The 12600-nt window shown below is 36.8% G+C and overlaps 1 protein-coding gene across 33 annotated transcripts in view; it reads right to left on the bottom strand.

Moving 5' to 3' along the window:
• The window catches only part of dlg2 (discs, large homolog 2 (Drosophila)), a 277202-nt gene that overhangs the window by 157872 nt on the left and 106730 nt on the right, over positions 1–12600 (bottom strand). For 26 of the 33 annotated variants that reach the window (XM_073874328.1, XM_073874330.1, XM_073874341.1 and 23 more), the window contains 2 exons: positions 11075–11236; positions 5059–5118 (listed from right to left, as the gene is read on the bottom strand). The exons of 1 other annotated variant lie outside the window; for it this stretch is intronic. In XM_073874328.1, coding sequence (XP_073730429.1) covers positions 5059–5118; positions 11075–11236 — 222 coding nt within the window. The remainder of the gene's footprint in view (positions 1–5058; positions 5119–11074; positions 11237–12600) is intronic. 6 more of the 33 variants (XM_073874336.1, XM_073874352.1, XM_073874353.1 and 3 more) reach the window with 1 other exon arrangement.

Raw genomic sequence — 12600 nt, 5'->3', positions numbered from 1 at the left:
GGCTGTAAAAATGTATCAGATGAATATTTTTTCCAAATTTTTTTTCATAAATCTGTTAATCAACCTCAGTACTGATCAAAACTACCAAATCTTCACAAAAATTCCATGATTTTAACCCTTTAATTGCCAAGTTTATAAGGTGTGTCACTGATTTGGGGAAAAAACACACACAAAATGACTGATTTTCAATATAAAAAGTGATTGTAAACTGGATTTTTGTTTACCTTTTTCACAGTCTTGGGCATGCCAAAGATTGGTAAAAACATTGGCTTTGAAACATTTTTAGTTTTTGTGTAGCATCAGTTTTAATATTTTTCTCCCTCATTTATTGTTAGTGGCTGTTTTTTCCCCATTGACTTCCATTATAACCACATTTTTTGATTGAAGAGCTATGACACCTTTTTATCATGCATTTTTGAATGTTGGTGTTTTTTCCTTTTGCTAAGAGGTCAAATTTGTAATTTTTACAGTTTATCACAATGTGGCACTATTAACCCTTTAGTAGCCCTGTGCAAAAACAAAGCTTAATTTCTGACTTGTACATTGAGTTATATGGAGTATAACTCCATAATAAAAGAATATTATTATTGTGTGTGTGTGTGTGTGTGTGTGTGTGCGCGCGCGCGTGTGCGTGTGTGTGCATGAAAAAAAGATATTCTGTAAAAATCTTCTCTGCATTAGACATTAGATTTATGAACATCATTATTATGAACACACAAGTGTTTAGTCATTCCAACAGGACTTGCAGCATATCACTTGGTGCTCTCTGCAAGTTTGTCTGGAGGGACAGCAACTCATGCACGAGGGAGGTGAAAAGCTGTTTAGGAGAAGGCTTTCCTAGAAGACCTGGGAAAATCTCTGCAGCAATATTGAGGAGAGAGCATCACCCTCGCACACCAGTTGCTGCACTGGTGAGAGAGATTCAGTCTCCTGCAGCTGTCTCTCCAGACACAAATCCACAGACACCAGCAGGCACCAGTAGCTCAGGAGTGAAAAGGGGAACATGCAATTGGTGCAAAGAACAAACATGTCAGCACTTGCATCTGTTGTGGTGGACACACTTTCAGAGAGCACCAAGCGACACGCCGCAAGTCCTGCTGGAAACACCGAACACACACACCTGCACACATACACACTAAAAGTTAGTTTGATTGTTTAGTTCTCCATCCATCCTCTACTCTTGCTTCATTGTTCAATTTATTTGAAGTTGTTTTTGTGTTCATAGTAAATGATGTTCATACATTTTTACAGAAAATCTTTCTCACACATGCATTTTATACCATACAAACTGTATATTCTATTCCCCTTACCTACCCCATTCCTAACCCCAACCATCACAGAAACCCTTCTACTACTTCACATTTTCAAGAAACATCATTTTGTTTGATTTATAAGCTTGTTTCCTCATGGGAACATCAAAATGTCCCCACAAGGTCACAAAAACACTGGCATTCCTATCTTTTACAATTGGTCCCCACAACGTGATAATTACCAGGTACACAAACACACACACACGCACACACACACATACACACGCACACAAATATGATTTTATTATGGAGTTATACTCCATAAAACACAATGTACAAGCCAAAAATTAAGCTTTGTTTTTGCACAGGGCTACTAAAGGGTTAATAGGGCCACATGGTGATCAACAGTAAAAATGACTAATTTGACCTCTTAGCAAAAGGAAAAAACACCAACATTCAAAAATGCATGATAAAAAGGTTTCATAGCTCTGCAATCAAAAAATGTGGTTATAATGGAAGTCAATGGGGAAAAAACAGCCACGAACAATAAATGAGGGAGAAAAATATTAAAACTGATGCTACACAAAAACTAAAAATGTTTCAAAGCCAATGTTTTTACCAATCTTTGGCGTGCCCAAGACTGTGAAAAAGGTTTTAAAAAAATCCAGTTTACAATCACTTTTTGTGTTGAGGGTCTGTCATTTTGTGTGTGTTTTTTCCCCAAGTCAGTGGCACACCTTGTGAACTTGGCAATTGGGGGGTTGAAGTCGTGGAATTTTTGTGGGGATTTGGTGGTTTTGATCAGTACTGAGGTTGATTAACAGATTTATGTAAAAAAATTTGGAAAAAATATTCATCTGATACATTTTTATAGCTGTTGAATTTAGTGGATGTTTTCATCCACTAACAACACGAAAGGGTAGTAAATTTGAACAATGCACAAGGGTTAAATAAAAGCAACTTTTAGCATTACACAATTTCATACCCAAGAAGGATGTTTGGAAATGGTAAGACATGATAGCCACGGAGTTTTATAGGACCAACCTGCGACGCATTTTCGTCAACAAAGTCCGTTTAACTTATAAATGGTAAGTGGTATATATTAATATCATATTGTTATTATGCCTGTAGCCTATACCTACTGTGTTGTCACAGTGGCACTAAGTTGTGTTGCTTTTCAATACAATAAACAGCTACCGGTTTAGTTGCATAGCTTCCACTTGCTCTCGTACCCGATAAAAGTTGTTTACTTTTGAATTGATGTAGCTCTACATCCGTCAAGTATAATTGAAATGATTGGCTATGAGCTACGTACAGACGCATTTGATAGACTTTCATAGTGCCCAATAAATGGCTCTGGGCATTTGTAAACCACGCCTCAAATATGAGAAAATACGCATGTGGTTCTCAGACTACAGCTCATTCTCTATACTGACTACCGGCACATCCGGGAACTTGACTGTAAATTTCGTCACCTCCCCTTTTTGGGGGAAAACAGACTAGACCTTCCATTGACTTCCATTCAAAATAGAGGAACAAAGCAACGTTCGTACACAGCTGACAGGCGTAAATAACTTATGAAATCACTCAGATTGAACATGTTGAGTAATTCTGTCCACCCTGCCTGCCATAGAGCATGAAAGATACATTGACACATTTAAGTTGGTCAATGTGGAAACATGTCCCTTTCATTTTCCCAGCGTCAAATTTGTGTAACAACTTTATCCAGTGATTGCTGGAAATTTCACTAAGGCTAGTTGTATGGCTAGACAGAAAAGTGCACTCAGTACTATATAGAGACATAATATATAAACACAAAGTAACTTTCAATACGAAGTAAAATAATTCACTGGCTTCTCTGTTGACTCGATGAGGTACGAGTAGATGTCCGGGTAAGACACCTCTGGCCAATGGGGAGCATTGTTGCACAAATTTGACGCTGTGAGAATGAAGGGGACATGTTTTTGTATTGACCAAATTAAATGTGTTAATGTATCTTTCGTGCTCTATGGCAGGCAGGGTGGACAGATAACCACTCAACATGTTCAATCCGAGTGATTTCATAAGTTATTTACGCCTGCTGGCTGTGTACGAGCGTTGCTTTGTTCCGCTATTTTGAATGGAAGTCAATGGAAGGTCTAGTCTGTTTTCCCCCAAAAGTGGGCGTGAACCTGTTCAGAGACAATCTATGACATTGCGCCGGTTGTGCGTATGGTGTTGTTAACCAAAAAAATAATAATTATTTTAACTGATAGTAGTAATCGGTCATAAATTCTTACTTCCAGGGCTCCAGACTAACTTTTTTCACTAGGAGCACAGTGGCCCCCAACTGAAAATTTTAGGGGCGCAACCAGAAAATTTAGGGGCACACACTGTAAATCAACATGCTAACCAAATATTCACATTTCTTCTCATTTCCACTGTATTACTAATAAATACTTTAATGATAGATGCAGAAAGTACAATGTGCTGTTTCAAATTCAGTGTCACATCACAAAAAAGGTCAAATTTATTGGTTGCACATGTGCGACTGGATGTAAAATTCAGTGGCACACTCTAAAATTTTGGTGGCAAAATGACACCATTTGGTGGCAGTCTGGAGCCCTGCCTTCGCTTAACGATAAACCTGTCAATATGAGGATCCCTATTTACAAGAGAGTCAAATTTTTGGGGTGAACTGTACCCTAAAACCTTGTATATCATTTTAATGTTGCACAGACGATACAAAGACATACAGGAGTTAAAACAACAAAAGTTTGAGTAAATGACAATTCACAAGTTTACACTTACATAAAATCAAAATAAAGCAATTTGCATATTCATTTATGCATATTTGGTGTGCTGTCAGGAGCCATAGTACTCCCCACCTTAACAAGGAAAGAAACCAGCCAAGAGTGAGGCAATGGGGTGGTGAAGAGATGCTGTGAAACTTCGCGGGATCCAGGTGAAAGACCTCTTACACCAATTTGTTGATTAAAAACTTAAAGTGAGCTATTCCTTCAAAAATAAGTTACGTTTTCCAATATTCTTATTCCAATAGTCAACTTAGTCCTACTAAAACATCGCTTGTAGTTCCTAAACAGCACCACAACTAACCAGATTTGTGTTTGTATAGTTCTTTATATATTAACTTGTATCTCAGGTGTGACATCCTAAGGTGTGATAGCTCTACAGACTGAAGCTGTGAGCTTATTTTCAAGTGGAGCGTCTCTGCGCAAGCAGGGAGACTTGGAGAGGACTGGCTGTCATGGAGATGGTCCACCGAGAACATAGCATTAAAACAAGTGACAGTCTGAAGGTGATGAGAGGATGGGTGAAGTACGCTTTTAAGTATGGGTGTTACTTATGTCTGTGTGTGTGTGTGTGTGTGTGTGTGTGTGTGTGTGTGTGTGTGTGTGTGTGTGCATATATCAGAAAACACAAGACGACAAACTGTAAGGTAGCTGTCATACAGACTGTGTACTATCACTTTACACAGAGAAAGATGAAAACACACACAATATCCTTACAAAGAATTTCAGCTGCACAATATAGTAACCAAAACAAACATCTAATCCAAAAGAAGGACAACACATCAATTTCATTTACTTCCGAATCAAATGTGATTTTACAGCACAAATGGGTTTTCTTCAAAGGGAATTACTTTTATTTGGTATCTGTTATTTCAGACCCTCTGAAGAATTACATGCTGATGTCACAACGGTGTGAGAACATTGACGTGTAATGTTCCTGTGACCACCACAACGACAACAACAACAACGACAAAACAACGAGGAAGACACATTCAAAATAAAAATCACAAACTTGCCAGGTAGTTTGCCGCGGTCACCCCTGGGTATGTTAGATCAAACCGGGTAACCAATGCAGGCTGCAGGCGAGAAAATACAAAACAGCATCACCAGGCAGTCAGCTGCACTCACGGAGGGAAGGAGGAGAGGAGAGACAGAATGAGAGAGATGGATGGATACTCAGATTTTATGGGCCATTGAAGGAATAAAGATAAAGCAAGAGAAAAAGCAAGAAATATGGTTGGATGGGAATGCAAAGTTCTTCCAAACTTTCATAATGACCCTGACATTAGGAGAACGAGAAATAACTCACACGGTGATGCTTTCACCTGACTCTACAGAACAAGAAGTGAAAGGCTGGCACAGCATTCTGTAATTGAACTTTTCCTTACAGCTACACTGGGACATAGGAATGACTTGAATGGGAGATTTGGGAGGCACATAAAAATCTCATCAACCTCCACACGTTTATAAATCTTATCAGGTTTTTTAAAAGGGTATATGGTTGCCACTGTTACCTTTGAAAGCTTTTTTAATCATTTTTATCATTAAAGTGATACTCCAGCCAAATACAGGCCACACCTTAGTTAACTTCAAATTCAAGGACCTTTCAAGGACTTTCCAGGTCCAATACCCTCAAATTCAAGGACTAAATGTGGAACACATTTCTAGTGAGAGCAAAGTTACATTGTGTTAACTTTTAAGATACATTGTTACAGTTCCCTTTCGAGGGAACTCGCGCTGCGTCACTGCGGTGACACTTTGGGGACGCCTCCAGGGGAAGTGCGTCTTAATGTGTATATCAAATTCAACCAATGGTGAGGCTTAACGACAAAGACAGGGTGACGCGGGAGCCAGTAAGTATATCGCTATCTGAAATATTGCCAAAGACGGCGTTACAGGGACGCAGGAAGTATGGCAGGGGAGACGCAGCGTCTCGTTCCCTTCTCAGGGAACAAGAGTTACATACGTAACCCGAGACGTTTTCATGTGTCAAACACATCTATGCAAAAAAGCATTTTGGTATGAATCAACATTCGCATACAGAATATATAAGAATTTAAAGCGAACAGTTTAGCATGTGTGCTTAAAATGCTAGAAATTTTATGATATTATCCTACACTACACAGCGAATAAATAATTTTTTTTTGCATAAAACAAATTCAAGCACTTTCAATGACCTGTATCTATGTATGCATATTTTCAAAAACTTCCCAGGGCCTTGAATTTTTTCCCCCAGATTCACAAACTTTCAAGGATTTCAAGGACCCGTGGGAACCCTGCAAATATCAAAATTACCCCATGATTTACTCACCCCCCAAGAAATTTGAGGTACACATGTGCATCATCTGTCAGACGAGCACATTTGAAGTTATTTTAGTAAATGTCTTTGCTCTTCCAAGCTTTATAATGGGGACCAACATCTGACTTTATAGCCCAAGAAAGTGCATCCATCCTTAAGAGAAGTAAACCACATGGCTCCAAGGGGTTAATAAAGGTCATTTGTGGGAAATCAATGTGATTTTGTAAAAAAAAAATATGCATTTATCAAACTTTATAAACTGTAATAACTAGCTTCTGGTAACAACTCGACTCACACAACTCACATAAGTTTTAGTTTAGTGAGTGTTGTTGCCATGGGTACGTTGGGTACGCATTGATTCTTGAATCGTGAGAATCCAAGATGGTGTCGTTCAGTGGCGATTTCTTTAAGACTACAAGGGAAGCTCGGCTTCCCCTATAATGTAAAAAAATGAATGGTCAAATGTACTATTGTATTAACATTTTATTGACTAAAAATACGTTAGAAAACGTTCATCTCAAAGACCTGTTCGTTTAGAATCAGTTACATACAGCAGGCCGGCTGACAAGATCTCCTTCTCATACATTCCCGTAGCGTCACAGTCAGTGCATTTCCCTGTTGAAGCTCAGCTTCCATTGACTTCAATGGGGCTGCTTTGAACTGTTTTTTTCAGCGCTTCGAAACTAGACGGTCATTGGATAAATGCTGCGATTATGTCCCGCCTATGGAAGCTCAGCTTCTCTGGAGGTGAATGAGGAGTGGGCAGGCCTGGAAGCAGGGCTTCTGCGTGATGATTGGAGGGTCTGTTAAACGGCCTGCATTTCCTTTTGACTGGCAGCGATTTTGTCCTATAAGGAATCGCTGAAGCTATTCGCGCAGTCCCATCGCGGATTTCTCAAGTACAGTCGAAATAAAAATTGCTACAACCTATTTCTTGATATTTGCTTGCCAAAATTGCTTGATTTTCATCATACATTTCACCACATTCCTTGTTTCAGTTTTACAGAGTTTAATATATTTTTTTAGATCGTTCATTTATTCATTCATTGATATAGTAGGCTAGGCTAGCGTCGTGGGTGAAACTGCAGACAGTGCTAATAAATGTCAATAAATGTATGTAAAGTCAGTATGTAAAGTAAATAAAAACAATAAAAATGTATGCATTCAACATGTAAATGATATGATTTATTAGCCTAATTATTAATGTGTAATTTTACTAATCAAATAATACATGGAAACAATAATTTCTTATAAGGTTAATTCTTAAGAATTTATCAATCCAGGGAAATTTGACGACATGGAGACAGATATTTCCAGAGGAGGCCTTCCAAAGTGTCCTGAAAAGTAATGGCCATCACTTTGATTCAGGGAGACTGAGGTCAGAACTTCAAGTCCTGTATTCAGACCAGGACTTGCAGGGTACCAGGGGAAAGCTGTGTGCCCTTACGAAACAGTTACAACCAAAACAAAATGGTTACTTTAGTAAAACCAGGGTCACAGACCATTTTCTTGAAAAGGAACGTAGGGCAGAATTTACTTTTAAATAAATGGACAATTTTATGATGTAGCCTGAAAATGAGCTTCCCCTCTTTGACAGACCAGTAGCCGCCACTGGTGTCGTTACAAGAAGCAAATTATTACAGTTGATAAAGTTTGAAATATGCATATTTTTTCTTACAAAATCGCATCGATTTCCCACAAAAGACCTTTATTAACCCATTAGAGCCGTGTGGATTACCTCTGTGAAGGATGAATGCACTTTTGGGGCTTTAAAGTCAGAAGTTTATCCCTTTTTTCTACCATTATAAAGATTGGAAGAGCAAGGAAATTTACTCAAATAACTCCAAATGTGTTCGTCTGAAAGATGATGGACATATGTATCTCGAATGGTATGACGGGTGAGTAAATCATATTTTTGCTGGAGTATCGCTTTAAAGTTCAGTTTAAGGATTTAGGAAAACATTATTAAGAACATGAATGCTATTATTATAAAAATGCATACAATCTTATTTTTCATCTTGCATAGTTTACTTCCTGTCACCAACAAAAACAGAATGATACATTTTATTTGCACAATATAATGTTCTAGTTTGCTGAAAGGCAGGCAACAGGAGGGGAGCGCTGACTAGGTTAGTCATAGCTGATGCTAAATTGACATTTTATATGGCTGGATGCAATTTCTTTTCAAATCTTTTCTCAAATTTTCATGCTCTTGTAGCTCAACATGAGTGCCTGGCGATAAATCACGTCTCTAGGACGGAGGTTGTTTCTGAATGGTTATATCGAGAAGAAAATGTCTCTTGGCAAAACCGAATGATTTGGGTTTTAACACTGTCCACCCAAGAGCTATGAATGCAGAATTTTGATCAGCTCAAAACTTCACACAATATACCATAAAACAGACACAATTCCTCGGATCACCTAAAAAATAGCATTTTTGAGCATCTAGACCATCTTCAGACAATTAGATGTTAATGTCTATCTGCAGGAAACCGTGATTTCTGCCAGGCTATATCTTATCATAGATTTCAATTCTGTGAAAATGGGTTTTGTATCTACAATGATGAATTGCACAAATACATACAGGAAAACTTGAAGCCTGCTTGTTATCAAAAACACTTTTCACATGAATGTCCTCAAAGTAGGATATAAAATTATTATTAAATAAATATTGTATGTTTATATTTTACTGTGTCTCCTATTGCCACTATAAAGTTAAACATTATACTAAATATATTTCATGACTAAACGTTTGACGTCCTAAATGGATAGTTCACCCAAAAAAAAAAAAAAAAAAAAATATATATATATATATATATATATATATATATATATATATATATATATATATATATATATATATATATTACGTCTTTTTTTACACACGCTTATGTTGTTAGAGACCTGTATAAATTTCTTTGTTGTGCTGAACACGAAAGAAAATATTTTGAGGAATGTTTTTTTTTAGGGCACCATTGACTTCCATAGTATTTTTCTTTCCTACTATGGGAGTCGATGGTGCACCTGCTTTATTACAAATATCTTCCTTTGTGTTCAGCAAAACAAATACATTTATACAGGTTTGTAAGAGCATAAAAGCGAGTAAATGATGACTGAATTTCATTTTTGGGTGAACTATTTATTACTGTAATGCAGGTCAGTCTGCTTCTAAACTGACAATTTAGCTCCATCTAGTGTTGCAAAATCATATTACAACATTACATTTTTGCTAACCACAGCTTGTGCATACTCCAAGTCTAAAATGTATTATAATTACATGACACAGCTTTATAAGAATCCTTGCTTGACATGACCCAAGGTAGAGAATGATGCTTGCAAAAGCAAAACTGCAGGTTCAATCTAAGCAAACACAAATTGATAAAATGTATACTCTGAATGTACAGTACTTTAAGATGCATTGGATAAACGTGTCTAATAAATGCATATATGAAATGCACATGCAAATGCATTCTTTTTTAAAGGCCATACTAATACACAATGATAAGACGTTATATAACTCTATAGCCTCGAAAACTAAGAAAAATGCTGTTTAAAGTATAGTTTTTTTGGTTGTGTTCAACCTGGACAATTTTATGCAACAAATCAGGTAAACTATTGAGAGATTAATTAAATGATCAAAGTAATAATTCATTGCAACGCCTATTTCTGGTATAAACATTAGGGTGATTCTCGCAAAATTAGACTTATGAGGTGTCATGAAACATTTTGATAAAAAAAATTAAATGCAAAGTAAGAGTATCAAAATAAGCATACAGTTACAAACATCTCTTCACATACTATTTTGCACATGATTTCAAATGACATTATACGAACCAATTTTGTTGTTTTTTCCACATTTAAGGAGAACATTTTCATTACCGCAACGTGTCCATGACTGGATTTGGGTTCTTTGACATCGAAATATTTATAATTAAAAAATTTAAAAAATAAAATGCTTCAGTACATGTTATACTATAAACATTTACAGTAAAGAAACATGTGTTACATCATCATTGATACATGTAGAGACAATAATAAGGAATATAAATGTGTCCAAGACAAATTTTCTCATCCTCCGCAACAATTTTCAATCATTGCCCTCAAGAAACTATTTTTTTTTTTAAATAGTTGGAAGGGACATAATTGACTGTGACACTCAAGATGGCTACCAGGTAAGCAGTTCTTATTTTTTCTCTCCAGATAAAAGTTAAAATTTTGTTTGTCGTAGTTTGTCAACTTTTTAGTTCTCATTACCGAAACATGAGTTTGTAAATGCATATATTTAATGTAATATCATGTTGCGGTAATGACATTTTTGATAATGATAAACTAAAAAATGTTAATAATTCTATATATATATATAAATAATAGTTATAGTAAGTTCAGACCTTAATCTTATAAGTGCAAAAAATGTGGCTTCAAGGGCTTTTTAAAAATTCTGATGCTGGACACCTTCTAAGTCTGGATTTCGTGGGAATCACCATACTGAAACCAGATTTGTAGGATGTCTTATTTAGCATCCTCAAAGTACTACAGTACACTACAGTACAGATGTTACTACAGATCCAACACTAACCCATAATAACTAACAAAACTTTTTTTTAATTTTTGAATGAGTGAATGTAAACATGGAATGAAAGACAATCATAAAGAAGCAACCAGACAAACGCAATGATAGGAGAAAAGGTGAGAGAGACCATGGGGTGAAAGTAGACCCAGGAAAGGTTTCTTACCTTAAGCGGTGAAATGTGAGAGTGGGAAACGTAGCCGTGCACATTCTCAATCTCAGAAAGGTTCTTCTCCGAAACGTGCACGAGTTCTGGTGCCCGAACGTCATTGGTAAGCCTAGGGAAACTGTGTTCTGGAGGAGGGGAATCATCATCCTGGTATCGGTACTATATTCAGGAAAAGAAAGAAAAGACCAAGAGGAATTGAGAGAAGAACATAGAGACATCAAATGAAATAAATGAAATGAATAAATAAATGAAATGAAATGAGAAAAAGGAAAAGAGATATCCCACAATCCACTGCTGAACACATAGCAGAAAAGTAGAAGACAAAGCTTATAGTTGATGAGATTGTGCCCTGCGAGGTGAACAAGCAAAATCCTATAATCATTTATTTAGGAAAGAGATTGAACTTGCTGTGTTCCTAAAAAGCAAAAAAGCAAAGACAAACGAGGAATTCAGGTGCAAAACCCTCTAAGTGCGTCTGACATGTTTTGTTGTATATGAGCATTTTTTATTAGGCTCTTATGTTTAGTAATTTCACTTTAATGGGAATGATAAGGTTACTGTATTACTCAGTAATTTAAATGCTTTCACAAATTTAACTGTTTCATCGTAAAACTGAGAAGAATGAATCTGGTGTTTAGCTGATTCTGCAAACAAAGCTGTATTTCTGAATGTGGCTGGGATTTATCAGATTTGAAGCAAATGTATTTGATGAACGTATAATAAGTGCCCAGAGAAATCAGTCAATATCATTATCTAATTTTTGATGGAGGTGGCATTTAGCATATTTTGCATCTGAGCTCCTCAATTCTTTAACCAGATTAAGCTGGCTCGCTGGCCTGTTTTTATTTTATTTATTTATTGAGGAGTCTAAGACCAGCTAACCAGCTTAGACTGTTTTCAGCGTGCCATAGCATGATATATGGTAATAACACACTGTATGTTTTGTTTGACACCCAACCCCATGCACACACAAAAATGAAAGCAAAGCAAAGCAAAGCACTGATGCTGGCATGTTCTGGTCGAGAGCTATGAAAGATATTGAATGCAACTGTACGGCATGAATTGCACAGCAGTATGTCTGCCACAGGTATATGTGTATGCATGTCATCTAAACCAGTGGTTCTCATACTGGGTGGCGTCGGGGGCCGCAAGATGGTGCCAGGGGGGCCCCAGTTTTATGACATTTTATAAAATACATAATTTTTTCATAAATTCTGTGTAATTAAACCTAAAAAAAGGCTACTAACCAACAGCACTACTTTGTATACTTAATATGTTTTGTCTAATTAAAATGTCATGTTTTAGAACAAAATTGTAATACATTTTCTTTGGGGGGGCCGCAAAGGAATGCACCCTACACAAGGGGGGCCGCACGCTGAAAAAGTTTGAGAACCACTGATCTAAGCTGTAAGTTTTTTAATGTATTCTTTATATGGCAGGTATTGGTAACACTTCACGGCCATCTGTTTTGAACACAGTAAAATAGAGAGGATTCGGTACGGCGAGACCCCTGTGTCTGTCTC

This window comes from Misgurnus anguillicaudatus, chromosome 12 (genome assembly GCF_027580225.2).
Source record: "Misgurnus anguillicaudatus chromosome 12, ASM2758022v2, whole genome shotgun sequence".
In the NCBI taxonomy this organism is placed as follows: Eukaryota; Metazoa; Chordata; class Actinopteri; order Cypriniformes; family Cobitidae; genus Misgurnus; species Misgurnus anguillicaudatus.
This window is presented reverse-complemented; position numbering and strand designations above follow the sequence as displayed.